Below are 18,830 nucleotides of genomic sequence, written 5' to 3'. Positions count from 1 at the left end.
ACCCTGAGAAAGGATTGTCTTGCCTATCCTAAACGGAAGTGTTACTTGTCACCGTGAACGCTTGCTCTGAATTCTGTGTGTTTAATAGCATATATTCTCTCCAAGAGCTTCCTCTCCTGTATAAGACAGCAACAATCTACTATCACTAGTTCTGTTTTCAACTGAGACACTAAGCTAGCTCAGGGCTGAGGCATCCTTCCAACTCCAAGTCCCCAAAGCTTTACAATTCACCAAACTTTGAAAGTGCGTTTGTAGAACAGTATGATCATCACACCGCTAGTTCCACTGAGAAGAATGTTTTTCAGTTCATAGCACTTAAAAGGAGCATTTCTCTAACCATCCTAAATGGTTAACAAGAATAAATTCTATATTACTTTCAAATTCTGGGGCTGGAAGTTTTGGAGACCAAGTTGCCAATCTTAGAGGCAGGACACCTGCCAAACGCCCTCTGACAGCATGACGTCTCACGTTAGATCACCAAGTGTTCTGTGGAAATCAGCTTCTGATCTGCTCTTGGTCAGTCAGCATACATTTGAGCGGGTGCAAGTCATTTCAGAGCATCTAAATTTCACCCATCATTTTAAAGTCCGGGAAGTCAGACTCAAAGATTCATTTGTATATTTCAAGAAAAACCAATATATATATAAACTAGGCCTATCCCTAATATTTGCAGAGCCCAAGGCAAGACTGTAAATAAAAGCCCACTTACCATATGTATAAAAATGTTTAACTTATAAAGCAGAGGAAAAAAGTATTAAATATATGGAAGAAAGGAAGGAAGAAAGAAGGAAGACCAAGAAGCTGATAAATATACCTTCATTACAACCTACAAGGTACAAGTTCAAATTTAAAATTCTCAGGTGCATGGAAGAGTACTCCAGAACATAGCTATACAGGAGAGCTGGTCCCCAACCCCTGCCCCCCTTTTCTTCTCACCTCTGGCTCTGTCCTGCATCTTAAGGGGTCTCACAGGTATGCATGTGGACACCCTTGTCTAACATCCAATTGGCCATTCCTTGCCCCTAGAAGTGCACACTCTAGTGGTGCTATCTGCCCTCAGGAAGACAAACCAGGGAAGGGACCTATGCAGGCTCTGAGAGCGGGCTCAAGGCCCTCAGGACAGGGAATTCTTGGGTCCAGGAATTCAGAATGTGGCCTAGAAGAAGCAGCCCCCTTGCCCTGCAGACTCCTCAGTCACTGGGGAATGAAGGCCTTTAAAATACGGCTCCCCTGTTGCCCAGATCTAAGAGCGATTCTATATAAACAAGTGGCTTTAAGACTAGGAGACCAAATAAAACAATCTCTCATTGTGGCAGTTTAGTTTTTCCTTTTGGCATGGTCAGTAGATTAACTCTTGGTGTTAACATAGCCGGTATACCTCCAACTCCCCCCAGTGGAAGCATCAATAGCTGGTTGGGTAGAACTCTGTTCGTGCTCCATCCTCCAAACTCAAAGGTGAATGAAGTCATACAAACTAAACTCTCAAAAGGAACATAAGTTAGGCACTGTTCCTCTGGGTTTTGCAAGTTGGAGAAATAAACTTGAATACAGATATATGTAATGGTAGTGACCATTAATACATAGAGGAGCTTTTAATATGTTTATACCACCTTGGCCCCATGCAACTTTGCAATACTGAATTAATTTACCTTTTTAAAAAAGGAGAAATTGAATGTAGTCTATTATAACCATGTACTAGTCTGTCAGGGTCCCAACAGGAAAAAGCTATCACATACAAAGACAAAAGATTTATTCACAGAGGGACTCTTCATAGTACAGGGGTGGGGTGGGGAAGAATGAAAGGGGTAGCACAGTAACCTGGGGTTAGTAGCAGGAAGCTTTTACTAGCCACAAGCCCAAAAGGGCATAGACGAAGTGGTTACCAAAACATGGAAGGAGGGCATCACGGAGAGAAAGTCACCTTCCTCCATGAGCGTGGAGCAGTGACCTTTGGCTAACAGACAGGCAACCTCACAGGGAAGGCACCAGGCAGATAGTACTCTGGGCTCACTCTCCTTCCTCTGTCCCTCCAGTCTCCTGCTGGCGTTTCTCGTTGTCCAAATCCAAGGGGAGCGAGGGAACCCATTGAGTGGTCCCTGCAGTCAGCCTCCCCGGGCGTGGTGAGGACAGAGAGACATGGCAGGTGAGTCTGGAGGGGCAAAGGGAAGATAACCTTCACACAACTTAACCCAACATTTAAAATTTCTGTACCTAGGGAGTCTCCCCCAAGTGGTTACGGATTTACCAAAGTCAAAAGGAAAACATTGTGACAATTGCATCTACATTTAGTCCAAAGACAGGAAGTCGGGTTAGTGGACAGTTGTTCAGGCAACACCAACCTCTCTGCCCATTCCATAAGCTGCCTTTGCTTTCTCAAATCACAGATTCCTTTCTCTGGGGCCCTTAGGCCACACAGGAAAATTAAAGTGGACACGAGGAAAGGCAGTAGCAATGAGGCAGAGCATTTCATAAGCAGGACAGAAAACTGCAGAGCTACTTGTCCAGATCACCGTCGTGCCTCTTGTTTCCCGAAAAGGACCACAGGCAGAGGATGGATTATAAGTTGCAAGTGGTGCACAAAAGTACACAGGGAGAGAGGAAAGTCTGATTCACGCTTCGAAGAATAGTGAACTTCTGAACGTTTGAGACAGGCAGAAGGAGTCTGTGTTCTTTACGAGAAGACATTACTTTTGTAATCAGAAAACAAAATTAAAGTCATCTGTTTCGAGAGAAAAATAAAATGACCAGTAGTTTACCTGTTTGGCTACCTTCTTACAAATCTTTTTTTCTCTCCTCAATTCTCTGCTTCCCACTGATTCAGATGTGTCTGACACAGGTAACGTTCAGCCACCCTCCCCAGGGTTTTCTACATTGTTTCCTTAACAAAGCAACCTGCCTGACTGACCTGCCAACTCTGCTTTCTGAACACCTTGCAGATTGGGCAGGATTTGGTAGGCAGGGGGTTTGGAGAGAGGCTCAGAGGCAGGGATGCACCCCAACCCAGCCCGCAACGCGCCTCTTCTGGGCTAGTGCATGGACACGCCCACGCCACCCCCCCCCCCCCCAGTGTATCTAGTCTAGTGAACGCTGCTTAAATTGACCCCAGGGGTAGCCTTGAAGAGGAACGGCAGCACAGCAGAGCTGGGGTCCACCCTTACTGAAATGCTCACTTCAGGAAGACCCCAGCTTTGCCCGTGACATCTCTGTGTGGATGGCTCACAGAATGACAGCCCCACCTGGGGCCCTGACCCTGCTCATATAAAAATCATCATATGTACAGGCTTTCTGAACATGCTTAGTAGACCCCACTGTCCCCTGGTTCAATGCTTACTGACTTATAACCACACTGAGAAACACAGATTCGAATTTTTACAAGCTAAGATTTCCCATGGTCTAGAGAGAGCAGATGTGTTAAGGTGACTTTTGAGAGTCCCCATACATCTCTGCTGTAAAGAAAACACTAAACCATCAACAGAGGGAAACTTAGCTGAAGGAGACCATAGGAGGGTTGGCCAGCCCCCCAAATGGTTTGCGAGTGCTTGTTCCTTGTGTCCATCTTGCCTGCCTTTCTGCGGGATGCTGCATGGGTAGAGCACACCTGCCACGAAAGCCCAGGCAGTTGTGGGTGGCGTCTTTTAAAGCAAACATTTATTGCTGACCTATTAGGGACAAAGCATGGCTTTTATGAGGTGACATCATCCTGGCCGCAAAAGCTTGGGCCAAAGGGGACTGTTTTGGATTATCTCTGACCAAGCCTTCTCACCATGCAATTGTGTCATCAGCAGATTTGGGAATTTTCCGACGGGCCGCTATGGTGTTCTACACAGACTGCATCCGGCAGTGCAGCCGGCCTCTCTATATGGTAAGTGTGTGTTCCCGTGTGCCTTGGCCTTCTCCCAGACAACAGGAGGACAGCAGGAGGGGCAGGCTCGGGGTAGTCACACAAGGCTCCCCAAACCAAGAGGGCCAGATGGCCTAGCGTGGCTGAAGTCCAGTTAGTGAGGGAAGAGGCATCTTGCTTCCCCTTCTCACTCTTAAAAGACACGCTGGGATGGTTCCTTTTTTGTACATGAAAAATTGCTAGTATATAAAGAACATATGTATGTATATACACACACAAAACTATTAAAGTGATGATTGCTGGAGGAGGGAGGATCCAGATAGGGTGTCCCTATAAATAATCATCCAAAGAGGTATGATTATTTCACTTGTGAAAGTCAAGAGAGGGCACTATTACTAATGACACCTGGACTGTCCCAGGCAAACTAGGGACATATGATCACTCCAATCACTTTCATTAGGAACTTTCCACATTATACATTTGTTTGCTTTTTATACATTGTTTGACTTTTACAGTGAGCACGAATGCTTTTTCAAAATCGTAGCTATTGCTTGATGGCAGAAATACAATTTTAAAAATTCTACCGTATGGTTTTCAATGTATTACACATTTCTACACTGAGCGGAGGGATCAGTGTAGTTTCTACACTGAGCTGGGATCAGCCCTGCTCCCAGCTGCCTTGGCTTGCTGGCCAGTGACCTTGGGAAGGCTACATACCTCGTCTGAGCCACTGCCCCAACCTTTACCCCGTGCTGTGATCAGAACTAGTGATGCCGTTTGGGCCTGGCACACAGGCATTCACTAAATTCCTGCTGATAGTTTATAATCAGAAGGATTTTTACATAAAGGAACCTGGGAAAGTTTTAAGCCCGGTAGAGCTTGGGCAGGAGCTATAGGCACTAAAAATTGAATTGAAGCTGGAGGGTTTTATTCAGGGGAGAACTTAAAAGCCCATTAGGACCTGTGAGTATTAGGAGAGATAAGAATGCCTCAGCTGTGAACCATAAGGGGAAATTAGTGTTTCTGGTGTTTTTTACATTAATTGATGCAGGCTGTCTTTTTTTTTTAAACAGACTATTTTTAGAGCATTTTAAGAGTTTTTAGTTTTTTTAGGTTCACCGAAAAATTGAGAAGAAAATACAGAGATTTCCCGTATGCCCCTCCGCCACACAGACACAGCTTCTCCATATCAACACCCTCACCAGAGAGGTGCATTTGCTAGTCAGTGAACCTACGTTAACACATCATAATCACTCAAAGTCTATACTTTACATTACAATTCACTCCTGGTGTTGTACATTCTATGGTTTTCTTGACGAGTTTGTGATGACATATATTCATCATTATAGTATCAAAGAAGGTCGAGTAGTTTTCCTGCCCTAAAAATCCTCTGTGCTCCACCTATTCTTTCCACCTGCCCCTCCTCCCCAACCCCTGGCAGCCACTGGTCTTTTTTAGTGTCTCCTTAGTCTTACCTTTTCCAGAACGTCATATCGTTGGAATAATATAGTATGTGGCCTTTCCAGATTGGCTGAAATAATATGCACTTATGTTTCCTCCATGTTTTTTCATGGCTTGCTAGCTCATTTCTTTTTTTTTTTTTTTTTTGCGGTACGCGGGCCTCTCACTGCTGTGGCCTCTCCCGTTGCGGAGCACAGGCTCCGGACGCGCAGGCTCAGCGGCCATGGCTCACGGGCCCAGGCGCTCCGCTGCATGTGGGATCTTCCCGGACCGGGTTACGAACCTGTGTCCCCTGCATCGGCAGGCGGACTCTCAACCACTGCGCCACCAGGGAAGCCCTCATTTCTTTTTAGTCCTGACTAATATTCCACTGTCTGGATGTGCTACAGTTTATTTATCCGTTCACCTGTTGAAGGACATCTTGGTTGCTTCCAAGTTTGGGCAATTATGAATCAAGCTGCTATAAAATTTTGTGGGCAGGTTTTTGTATAGGCACGTTTTCAGCTCCTTTGGGTAAACACCAAGGAGCACAACTGCTGGATCATACGGTAAAAGTATGTTTAGTTTTCTAGGAAACTGCCAACCAAACTGTCTTCCGAAATGGTCGGACCATTCTGCGTTCCCACCAGCCATGAATGAGAGTTCCACATCCTCACGAGCAACTGGTGTTGTTAGTGTTTTGGATTTTGGCTTTTCTAGTAGGTGAATTCGTTTTTTTAAAAGGAAGATATTTCCCTGCGCCACCAGGGAAGCCCCAATAACTTTAATCTTAATAAGGCCATGTGTTTAGAAACCAGGAGCCTGGGAGCTGCAGGACCTCCTTGGAGCCAGAATAATGAAACTAATTCCAGGTGCATCCCAAGAGCTGCCTTAGGGCCCACCAGTTAACACAACCCAGGGAAAGAGTCCTTGGTTACAGAACAGTGGTGGCAGAATTCTTTTAACTACTGAGTAATCAGCACATACCACCAGCCTTCCCGCCAAGAGGTGGGCCCAGGCGCCCAGCTCCTTTAAAAACTGGGGGGAAATCAGCAAGACTTCTGCTTTATTCACCAGGCTTTCTTTTACAGGGACGAGGTCACGTCTGTTTGCAGTCAGAGGCTTTGCCATTTAGTCCTCGTAGAGGACTTTCCAGTCATAGGCAAAGCTCTCTTACAACTATAGAAAAATTGTTTCCACCAAGGCAATTGTTTTCCCATAATTGATGCTTCCCCTATGGTAAGTTTTTTAAAAAGCAGTATGTGCAGCCCCTCATTTGATGTTTTCTTTCCTCCTTTCCAGGACAGAATGGTATTGCTCATCGTGGGGAATCTGGTTAACTGGTCCTTGTAAGTAGTCTTAGGAAAACAAGTTTTTCTCTTTATTAATTTCTCTGTAACACCGTGGTTTAGCTTTCCTTGGCTGTCATTTTTATAAAGAAGTCTTAAATTACATTAAGGAGAGCATAGGACTGTGCTTGTTCTAGTGACTTGAAAGAAAGCTACTTTTCATCCTGCAAAGAATGCACTAGGAAGCTCTTGTGTACCAATAGTTGCCTCCCTTAAAGCAATGAGTTCAACACACTGATGCCTTGAGCTCATTTGTTCAACAAGACAAACATCAAATTTGCTATATCTAGGTGGATAAATTAGATTGGATATATATGCATATACACACATACACACATATATATAAAGAGAGACTAATTATGCCAGCAGCAGCAAAAATGCAACAGTTTTAAACTCTTTTTAGAACTTTCCATAAAGGCTACCCAGTAGGCATTTCTCTTACTAGGTGTGTGTGTGTGTGTGTGTGTGTGTGTGTGTCTTTCTCATTTCTTTCTTTCCCTCCAGGTCTCAATCTTCTTACTCTGCCTATACCATTTTTCTTCCTTTTCTTTTCCCTCATTATCACCTTGGTCTTGTTTCCTCAAATGACCTCTAAGTAGAACACTGCAACAGAAGTACAATTATGCTAGCTGTATTTTATGTATCTATTTTTCGCAACTTATTCTTAACTTAAAAATGTGAATGAGTGAGATGTTTTATTGATCCCTCAAAAAATAAGTATGTTGAGCTGCTTTTATTAGTGGTTCTTAGCTGATGTGCTCCCCTGGGTCAGTGACCTTTGATAGAAAGGTGACACCCTACTCCTCCTCCCTTTAAGATACCAGATGCAGGGCTTCCCTGGTGGCGCAGTGGTTGAGACTCCGCCTGCCGATGCAGGGGACACGGGTTCGTGCCCCGGTCCGGGAAGATCCCACACGCCGCAGAGCGGCTGGGCCCATGAGCCATGGCCGCTGAGCCTGCGCATCCGGAGCCTGTGCTCCGCAACGGGAGAGGCCACAGCAGTGAGAGGCCCGCGTATCGGAAAAAGAAAAAAAAAAGATACCAGATGCAAAGAAATAAGCACACCATCAGGGAAAGCCAGAATCAAGTCATGAGAATTTGAATCTTATTTCGGGGCCACATGCTTCTGGAAGAAACTTCCCACAATATTGTTGCCCCAGGGTTTACCTTGGGGAAGGTCCATACCTGTGAAGGACTGTCCTTTACTCAGGGACACGTCAGGATGGGTGATTCTTGGCCGTGGTCACCTGCGATGCTCTCTCGGCCACCCTTTTAGGGAAGACCCCACAGTCCTGGCGACTCTGTAAGACAGGATGGAGGGTGTTGATAGGAGATACGATACTGAACAACTGATGATAGTGTCTGCAGGGTCAGAATCACCTAGCTTGTCCCTGCCTCTAGTAGAACTAAAATCAAACCCAAGTCTGCAATCAGATTTAACAATCAATGGAAAGATATCCCATGCTCTTGGATTGGAAGAATTAATGTTGTTAAAATGGCCACACTACCCAAATCAATCTACAGATTTAACATGATCCCTATCAAATTACCCATGACATTTTTCACAGAACTAGAATAATCCTAAAATTCATATGGAACCATAAAATACCCAGAAGTGCCAAAGCAATCCTGAGGAAAAAGAACAAAGCAGGAGGCATAACCCTCCCAGACTTCAGACAATACTACAAAGTTACAGCAATCAAAACAGTGGGGTACTGGCACAAAAACAGACATATGAATCAATGGAACAGAATAGACAGCCCAGAAATAAACCCACACACCTACAGTCAATCAATCTTTGACAAAGGAGGCAAAATTACATAATGGGTAAAAGACAGTCTCTCAGTAAGTGGTGTTGGGAAAGCTGGATAGCCACATGTAAATCAATGAAGTTAGAACACATCCTCACACCATACACAAACATAAACTCAAAATGGCTTAAAGACTTAAACATAAGATATGACACCATAAAACTCCTAGAAAAGATTATAGGCAAAACATTCTCTGGTATAAATCATACCAAAGTTTCTTAGGTCAGTCTCCCAAGGCAATAGAAATAAAAACAAAAATAAACAAATGGGACCTAATCAAACTTACAAGCTTTTGCACAGCAAAAGAAACCATAAACAAAAAGACAACCTATGGAATGGGAGAAAATATTTGCAAACAATGCGACCCAAAAGGGCTTAATTTCCAAAGTATATAAACAGCTCATACAACTCAATAACAAAAAGAGAACCCAATCAAAAAATGGGCAGAAGACCTAAATAGACTTTTCTCCAAAGAAGACATACTGATGGCCAATAGGCACATGAAAAGGTGCTCAGCATCACTAGTTATTAGAGAAATGCAAATCAAAACTACCTCACAATGGTCAGAATGGCCATAATTAAAAAGTCTACAAATAAGTAATGCTAGAGAGGGTATGGAGAAAAGTGAACCCTCCTACACTGTTGGTGGGAATGTAAGTTGGTTCAGCCACTATGGAAAACTGTATGGAGGTTCCTCAGAAAACTAAAAATAGAATTACCATATGATCCAGCAATCCCACTCCTGGGCATATATCCAGAGAAAACTATAATTCAAAAAGATACATGCACCCCAATGTTCATAGAAGCACTACTCACAATAGCCAAGACATGGAAACAATCTAAATGTTTATTGACAGATGAATAAATAAAGAAGTTGTGGTACATATATACAATGGAATACTACTCAGCCATAAAAACTGAAATAATGCCACTTGCAGCAATATGGATGCAACTAGAGATTATCATACTAAGTAAGTCAGAAAGAGGAAGACAAATATCATATGATATCACTTACATGTGGAATCTAAAATATGGCACAAATGGACCTATTCACGAAACAGAAACAGATTCACAGACATAGAGAACTGACTTGTAGTTGCCAAGTGTAGGGGGGCGGGGAAGGGATGGAGTGGGAGTTTGGGGTTAGTAGATGCAAACTATTACATACAGAATGGATAAACAACAAGGTCTTACTGTATAGCACAGGGAACTATACCCTGGGACAAATCATAATGGACAAGAATATTAAAAAGAATGCATAGATGTGTATAACTGAGTCACTTTGCTGTACAGAAGAAATTAACATAACATTGTAAATCAACTATACTTCAATAAAAAATAAATTTAAAAAAAATGAACAAAAACACTCCATTAATAACAGCTTTCCACTTGAAATACTTAGGAATAAACTTTGAGAGATGTGTGGAATCTTTCTGCAGAAAATTTAATTACCTTATCAGGAGAGATAGAAGAAAACTTAGCTAAGTGAAGAAAGATGGCATGCCCTGGGTGAGAAGATTAACTATTGTAAAGATAACAATTCTCAAGTTAATGTGTAAATTTAGAATTAGAAATGGAATGAAGTTAATAGGATTTTATTCTGAAATTATTTACCTAGTTAGACAAAGTCTCTGCAAAAGGTTAACCGGAGAAAGGAGGGGCAGAGGTGTATAGTGACAGCCCAGCATGATTCAATAGAACTTTCTGGAATGATGTGTTTATTAGCCACTTGTGGTTATTGAGCACTTGAAATGTGGTGTGACTGAGGAAATGAATTTTCAATTTTTTTTTAATTTTTATTAATTTTTATTTAAATAGCCACATGTGGTTACCACATTGGATAGTGCAAGCTAGCCTAACCTTTGTTAGATAATCTAACATATTATAAAACAACAATAACACGATGAGCCACTGCTCCAAAACTAGAAATTATAAATTAGTGAATCAGGATGAAGAGGCCAGAAAGCCAACTATATACATATGTGCATGGTGTGTCTGTATTAAACACAAGCTTTCAAAACCAGGAGATAAGAAAGGGCTGTATAATAAAGACTTTTGTTAGAACGGAACAGAAATTTGGAGCAAACTTAAGGCCAAACCCCAACCAAAATAAACTTCAGTATTAATTTAGACAGCTAGCAAAAATTTGGTAATGTGTGTCAAGCCAAGTATTGAGATAATTCTATGTCTAGTAATCTATTCCAACCATCTTAAATGCAAAAAGGAAAAAAAAGCACAATATGTCTGAAGGTATTTATTGTTGCAGTTTTTAATAATAGTGCACAACGGAAGGACAAAGAGAAAACTCTTCATTTCAGCTAGAGAGGTAGGATGATTGCTTATGGTACATCCACTGATAGGAACCTCACAATCGTTAAAAATGAATGTTCTGAGGAAGACGTAATGAATTGAAAGTTACTTACAACATTTTTAAATTCCCCTCCCACCAGAAACGGGGGTGTGGGAGTGAAAAAGCCAATAATGTTACAAATCCACCTTCATAGCTACAAAATAATTCCTCTGTGTGCTCAGTGCCCTCTTTGGACTGATCTATCGACCCAGGGACTTTGCCTCCTACATGCTGGGCATCTTCATCTGTAACCTGCTGCTCTACCTGACCTTTTACGTCATCATGAAGGTAAGAGTGGCGGCTGGGAGCCGGGCACCGCGGGCCCTCCTCGGGTGACGCGTGTGGCTTGGCAGCAGCGCTTCTCACCCACAGCTTCGCAGCTCCGAGAAGATCCTCCTGATCCCGCTCTTCTGCATCGTTGCCACCGCTGCGGTGTGGGCTGCTGCCTTGTATTTTTTCTTCCAGAATCTCAGCAGCTGGGAGGTAAGAGGGCAGTTTTCTTTTCCAGGATGACATTCTCTCTCCATCTTGCCTTTCTGACCTTCCTACCTCCCTCTCTTCATGTGCTGGTTGCTGTTTATCTTTTTTATGTTCTCTGACATGGATGCTTTCTCTAAAGGGGATGGTTTTCAATATCCACACGTGACTGCTCAATAAATGGCATGTCGTCATTATCAGGGTGGCGCCTCTTAAAAACGAAGCTCTACCAACACTGCAAACGTGATCTTCATTATGTGTCATTCCCAGTGGATGTTTAATACGTACAGGAACCTTGCTTAGTGTATCTTCTCCACCTTATCATAGTCACCATCCATAAACAAATACACAGGTGCAGGTGTTTATAAATCCATTTCACAGTTAGGAAAGCTGAGGCCTAGGAAACTGGTGATGTGTCTGAGGCACAGAACAGGGAAGAAGTCTTAGCTCTCCATCACCATAATCACCACAGGCAACTTTAGAACCTTTTTATCACCCCAGGAAAAAACCTGCATCCGTTAGCAGTCAATCACCATTTCTCCCTAACCCCTTAGCCTTAGGCAACCACTAATCTATTTTTTGTTTCTACAGATCTACCTATTCTGGACATTTCATATAAATGGAATCACATAACATGTGGTCTTTGGCTTCTCTTCATAATGGTTCACCCATGTGTAGATGTTATCAGTACTTCATGTTTTTATTGCTGAATATTCCATTGTACGGATATACCTCATTTTATCCACCCGTTCAGCAGTCTATCGACATTTAAGTTGTTTCCGCTTCTTGGCTTTTATGAATGCTGCTGCTGTGAACAACTGTGGTCAAGTTTTGTGTGGACGTATGTTTTCTTGGAAGCTAACTTTTTTTTTTTTTTTTTTTTTGCGGTACGCGGGCCTCTCACTGCTGTGGCCTCTCCCGTTGCGGAGCACAGGCTCCGGACACTCAGGCTCAGTGGCCATGGCTCACGGGCCCAGCCGCTCCGCGGCATGTGGGATCTTCCCGGACCGGAGCACGAACCCGTGTCCCCTGCATCGGCAGGCGGACTCTCAACCACTGCGCCACCAGGGAAGCCCGGAAGCTAACTTTCTGACCCAGGCATCTAGTAGTGACTTTTTAGGTTTCTGGATACTCAGCCCTCTAAGGAGTTGAACTGTGGGAATGCCCCCACTACATCCTGCCTCACCTTCTTCCAGGGAACGCCAGCCGAATCCCGAGAGAAGAATCGAGAGTGTATCCTGCTGGATTTCTTTGATGACCATGACATCTGGCACTTCCTCTCTGCTACTGCCCTGTTTTTCTCATTCTTGGTGAGTTTATAAAAACTTTTTTCATTTCTTCTCGCTTTACATCCTGTACCCCTTTTTTTCTCTTCCCCTCTTTCTTACATCCCCTTTTGTATTTTTAATTTCCCTTTCCAAGTCTTCATTATAATTCAATGTACAGAATATCTTATTTCTTTTTTTACACTGTATCCTTCGGTTAGATCTTTATTTTCATTCTCCTTTTACTCTTCAATACTTTAAGACACAGAGGGATAAAATAATTTTCCTTCAGTTGTGCAATGTTTGGACTGAACTGTTGATTAGAACTCACATGCCCAAATCCCCTGGGAACCACTTTGGGCATTGGCTACAATCTCAGCCACACTAGGTTATTCCTTCTTGTGCTATACTCAAGTTCCTCCCCCTCTTCCAGTCTCACTGCATGTCTTACAAACATTTCACAAGTTCTTGGAGTGGCTCAGGATAGCAACCAGGCCTCTTTTTGCCTTCTAACCAGTCTCTTCCAAATCTCTCCTGTAGTCCCTCCATTTTTTGTCCAAACACCTTTCCAGAAGCCACGCATATTATAACAACCCAGGATGAGAACTCCCAGCCTACTTCCATCTTAATTTTGACTTTTCCAAAATAAAAGCCCATGATGCCTGTACAAAAGGTCATTTAAAAAATAACACTGGGTTGGCCAAAAAGTGCCTTCAGTTTTTAAGTAAAAATAAAGGACATTTTTCATTTTCACCAAGAACTTTATTGAACAATGTATTTGCCCTTTTGTTCCACTACCTTCTGCCACTTTACAGGCAACTTCATAATTCCATCTTCCCAAAACTTTTTATCTTTTTGAGCAAAGAACTGTTCCAGGTGCCTTTTACAGTCTTCCAGGGAATTGAATTTTTTTCCATTAAGAGAATTTTGTAAAGACCAAAATAAATGGAAATCCGAAGGTGCAATGTCTGGTGAATACGGCTGATGAATCAGAACTTCCCAGCCAAGCTGTAGCAGGTTTTGCCTGGTCATCAAAGAAACATGTGGTCTTGCGTTATCCCGATGGAAGATTATGCGTTTTCTGTTGACTAATTCTGGATGCTTTTCGTCGAGTGCCGCTTTCAGTTGGTCTGATTGGGAGCAGAACTTGTTGGAATTAATCATTTGGTTTTCTGGAATTAGCGCATAATAGAGGACTCCCTCCCAATCCCACCATATACACAGCATCACCTTCTTTGGATGAAGACCGACCTTTGGTGTGGTCGGTGGTGGTTCATTTCGCTTGCCCCACAGTCTCTTCCATTCCACTTTATTGTACAGTAGCAACTTTTCGTTGCCTGTCACAATTTGTTTTAAAAATGGAACTTTTTATGTTTGTTTTTATTTTTGGCCGTGTTGGGTCTTCGTTGCTGTGCACAGGCTTTCTCTAGTTGCGGCAAGTGGGGGCTACTCTTTGTTGCAGTGCACGAGCTTCTCATTGCAGTGGCTTCTCTTGTTGCGGAGCACGGGCTCTAGGCGCACGGGCTTCACTAGTTGTGGCGCGCAGGCTTAGTTGCTCTGCGGCATGTGGGATCTTCCCAGTCCAGGGATCGAACCTGTGTCCCCTGCATTAGCAGGCAGATTCTTAACCACTGCACCACCAGGGAAGCCCAAAACCAGAACGTTTTCATTACGTTTAAGTAGAGAATCACATGAGGAAATACAGTCAAGAAGGGTTTTTTTGCTTAACTTAATGTGAAACCCAAACATCAAAGTGATTCACATAACCAAGCTGGTGCAAATGATTTTCAACGCTTGATTTAGATATTTTGAGTATGTCGGCTATCTCCCGTGTGGTATAACGTTGATCGTTCTTGATTAATGTCTCGATTTGTTCGCTATCAACTTCAACTGGTCTACCCGACTGTGGAGCATCGTCCAGCGAGAAATATCCAGCACAAAACTTCACAAACCACTTTTGACATGTTCGATCAGTCACAGCACCTTCTCCATACACTGCACAAATCTTCTTCTTGGGTTTCAGTTGTTTTTACCTTTCTTGAAATAATAAAGCATAATATGCCGAAAATGTTGTTTTTCTTCCATCTTCAACATTAAAATGGCTACACAAAAATTCACCAATTTTGATAGGTCTCTTTTTAAATGCACGTTGATAGGACAGCTGTCACACACAATCTAACAAAATTGTTCCAAATGAAGTTAAAAACAACTAAGTGCTGCTAGGGCCATCTTACGGAAAAAAACGAACGAACCTTTTGGCCAGCCCAACATTAGGCCTCCTGGTTTCACGCTGCCCACTTACTTTAGTCTTGTCCATGTAACCTCAAGAGTGGAGCAGGGCTACCCCCTCGTGGCCAGTTTGGGAAGTTTAACCAGTCTGTATAAACATCATTCCTGAAGGCTTTTATCTTTGATAGTCACCTTCTCTAGAGAGACAGAGACAACAAAAGTGGAGCTAAGGGTTCCATGTGGAGAGAGTGATGGTAGAGGGAACTAAAAATGGAGGATTAGGGTACAATTCTTATATGGCAATATTCTATGCAACAAGATTTCATTCCATTTAGGTCCCGACCCAAATGTCCCCTCCTAAGTGGTAATGATGTCCCTGGCCACCCAACGAAAAACAAAATTTTATACATATACAACTGAATCACTTTGCTGTACACCTGAAACTAACACAACATTGTTAATCAACTATACTCATATAAAATAAAAATACAAAATTTAGAAAAATAAAATTTTAACCAAAAAATTTTTTTTACCTCGCCCCATCCCATACTTCCTATATCCCCACCACAGTTTAATTATTATCCTTAGTACATATTACTAGCTAACATACTTGACTTTGCTCATGCGTTTGCTTCATGTCTGAAGCTCTCTCTCAAATGTAAGCCCCACCAGGGTAGGGATTTTTGTCTCTTTTGTTCTAAGCCATATCTCTAGCACCTGGAATAGCACTTAATAGACCCTTGATAAATATTTGAATTAATAAATGAACTATGTAATTATGACAAGTGCCTGTTAAGAGCACGGCGTTGCAGAAAGCTGCAGAAGACATGAAAACAAATAAGGGCACTTGTGAGTCTTTGGGAGAAAATAGGGACTTATTGCAACTGTGGGTTCCTCTCATTTCTCTGCCTCTCTCATTTCAGGTTTTGTTAACCCTGGATGATGACCTGGATGTGGTTCGGAGAGACCAGATCCCTGTCTTTTAAGCCTCCAGCATGGAGAGCGGGGAGAGAGAGCAACCAATCTTGGTGCTGTTTCATGAAAAATACAGGGACTGCAGCAAAGTAACCACTGCCAAATGCTCCACTCACCCTCTGTTGGGTTGGCTCTGTACACATTCCCGCAGGGAGGAGAGGAGATACAGGGGGACCCAAGCCTGCAAGAAGGGAAGCAGAAGGGAGGCAGCAACTGTGGACAGAGTCAAGCCCTTCAGAGTCGAAAAACACCCACCATCCCCTTCTGTCACTACTCTGAGTTAGACATGGACAAAAGCTGCATCGAAGTTGACCTTGGGACCACTCCCACCCCCACTTGATATTCGCCAGCCATGGGGGGACCATGCTGCTCTCCGCCCTCCAGCTGCCTCCCCGCCCAGAAACTCCAGGGTGGCCCCCGTGCATCTCTGTAACATCTGCTGCTCTAGACATCCCAAAACACCAGCCCACTTCTCCGAAGTCCTGGAATGATGTGATTCCTTAGAGTCTGGTAGAGGGGTGGCCCCAAGGCCCTACCCAACTGGGATAGATGTTTTGTAGCACCAGCTCGTCACCTCCACCAAAGGAATGCTGTACGCTTCCCCCGGGTTCCTGACCGCATTAGGAGGACTCTTACATCAGGCTGGGTCACCCGCTCCTGGCAGGTAACTGTCCCTGAGACCAAGGTGTGGGTGCTTCCCTGTTCCTTGGTGTCCTCATCTCACCGCTGTGTGTTGACCCCCTGACTCAGGCTCTACCTTCTTGGGAAGGCCACTTCTCCACAGACCAGCTCCAAGGTGGAAGGGGAAATGGGAAAACTCTTCCAGCAGCAGGAGGCACCAGAGGAATGACCGACAGCACTAGGAGACTGGTGACATCAGCATCAAGCACTCAGGCCTCACGTTAAGGACTTGGGCTCCTGGAGCAGATTCAGCGAAGGCAATTAGGCCTCCAAGTCAAATAGCTCCATTCTGTGCCTGCATCACCCTTGGGGAAGAAATAAGTGTTCTAAGCAGGGGCACTGCTCTCGGGCACCTGTACAACCGGCCAAGCCCCTCCTCTGCTGCTTTATGCAGATCAGGGGCTTTAGACTTTCTCCTGAGTTTCTCTGGAGGCCAGTCTCAGGGTGAACACATCTCACCCCTCCTCTCCAGTTGCAAAGAGCTCAGCCAGTTTGGGGGCGGGGCGGTTGTCTCTCTGACACACCTGATTCACATTCACTCCCCAGGATGGTGTTGAAACACTCAGTGTCCCACTTCACTCTCTCACTGTCCAGCAGCTCTGCCCCCAGGAAGTCCCATTTTGACCAAACTCCTGTATTACCTGCGCTATGACGTCATCAGAAAATTTACATGCAAACGTGCATACACAGATATATTTGCCCGTGAAATTGAAGTCACCTTCTCACCTCTGCTTTCTTGATCCTTCCTTAGAAGGATCCTTCATTCTTTTTAAAATATATATATATAATTTTCTCTAAAATAATGTTCCAAAACACATTTTGGAAGTTTGAATGGCAAACTTTCCCTGATTTTAAGAACACAAAGATGCTTTCAATGAAACATTATGATTTTTTTTCTAAAATGCCCCCAAATTCATAATTGGTGTTGTTATTCTTTATTCCTTAAAAATTGTTGGCTTCCATAGGCCATATGAAGGCCACCTATTAAATGGTTGTATCAATCTAACATTTAAAATAAATTTCGAACCTGTTTAACTTGGCTGATTTGACCTAATTCTTTTATTTTTAATGCACTAAAAGTTTTCAAATCCTAGAAAAAGCGGGGGTGTGGGGTGGTGCAGAATGCAAAAGACAAAGTCTGTTCAAGCAGCCCCGTGGCCTGAAGTGAATAAATTGTAGGACACCTTACCTGTTTGGTAGCTTGTCTGGGAAATATGTCCATGGAAATGGGGATGGGGCCCCAGAGAAATGGATGGACTGTGCTGCTGTATTCTTGACCGTTTTCTGACACAGTCTGCCTTGTGCTACAAACTTACACGTTGTGGTCAGTTTTGTTCTCTGCAGCAGGACGGAAAACCCAGACCAAGCCTGCTCTTATAAATATCAATTCTAAATGTACCTGTTGCTTTTTCTATAGTGCTGATTTGTGCATGGCTGGAGGCCACAAGAAAGTCGTTCAGCTGCGCCTGTAGGTTTGATAGGAACTCGGGGTGGAGGGGGCAGCCACAGTTACTCACAGTGGTCCCTCATCCACATGTAGCACAGGCCTGTGTGACTTTTGTCTGTCCTCATGGACTTCTCTCGTCACAAGAGAAGGGAAGGCAACTCTGAAAGCCGAGTCCAACAGGAGGGTAACGGGAGCCAGCCAGCCACCGAGAAGAGGCTCTTGGCAGAGAGGCCCAGGGTAATAAGAGCAGTTCCCTTGGAGGACAGAGGTGTGGCAGCCAGACAGGCAAAACCGCACATAAAAAAGGCCTCTTCACACCTCTGACAAATGCTGGGGAGGCAGCCCCACCTGTTAACACTGGATGGCTGAGGGATTAGCCCGGTTTTATTTTAGCAGCAGGAGAAGCCAGTGGAAAACCAGGGTCTATCTGGGGAAGGGACTTTCCATGGTTGAAGAAGATCACCGAGTCAGCTCCTGGGGTAAAGAGAGTGGGAGCTTCTTCTTTTGTAGCTCCAAGCTGCCACCAGAATGTCCTGTGGGGTCGCAAAATGCATGTGTCGGGGAAACAAATAATACCCAAATGTTTCTCCTCCTGGGAGACAGTCTCTCTGTCTAAAACTTGGGAAAAAGGGAAAAACAGAAACATTCTTCATAGAAGGAACAGTTGAATCCGAGAAAAATTCTTGAGTCAGACTTTAGTCCACATACGTTCACCTGCTTGCTGTGTGACCTTGTGCAATCTGCTGGAACTCTCTGATCTTTATTGCCACATCTACATGACGCGACATGAAGGTGACAAAGGTGGAGCTGTGTAGAGCACCTGGAGCAGTGCCCGCAGAGAGAAGGTCCTCACCTGCACCTCTCGAATCCTGCAGGGTGGCAGGGCCAGAGCAGGTCTCCCTGCTGGGCTGGCACCTCTCGCCCAAGGGGGCCCCTCATTGAAACCAGCTATGCTGTTTCCCGAC

At 43.9% G+C, this 18,830-nt stretch overlaps 1 protein-coding gene across 5 annotated transcripts in view; it reads left to right on the top strand.

Annotated features, from left to right (window-relative positions):
- The window catches only part of SIDT1 (SID1 transmembrane family member 1), a gene marked incomplete at both ends in the record, with an annotated part of 85,032 nt that extends 69,284 nt beyond the window's left edge, over nucleotides 1-15,748 (top strand). For 3 of the 5 annotated variants that reach the window (XM_082655381.1, XM_082655380.1, XM_082655377.1), the window contains 6 exons: nucleotides 3,783-3,862; nucleotides 6,584-6,630; nucleotides 10,974-11,079; nucleotides 11,164-11,274; nucleotides 12,465-12,578; nucleotides 15,686-15,748. In XM_082655381.1, coding sequence (XP_082511507.1) covers nucleotides 3,783-3,862; nucleotides 6,584-6,630; nucleotides 10,974-11,079; nucleotides 11,164-11,274; nucleotides 12,465-12,578; nucleotides 15,686-15,748 — 521 coding nt within the window. Of the gene's footprint in view, nucleotides 1-2,821; nucleotides 2,837-3,782; nucleotides 3,863-6,583; nucleotides 6,631-10,973; nucleotides 11,080-11,163; nucleotides 11,275-12,464; nucleotides 12,579-15,685 lie in introns of all 5 variants that reach the window. The other 2 variants (XM_082655379.1, XM_082655378.1) reach the window with 2 other exon arrangements.
- Between the last annotated feature and the right edge of the window lie 3,082 nt (nucleotides 15,749-18,830).

This window comes from Grampus griseus, assembly GCF_964374135.1.
Source record: "Grampus griseus genome assembly, chromosome: 5".
Taxonomy (NCBI): domain Eukaryota; kingdom Metazoa; phylum Chordata; class Mammalia; order Artiodactyla; family Delphinidae; genus Grampus; species Grampus griseus.
This window is presented reverse-complemented; position numbering and strand designations above follow the sequence as displayed.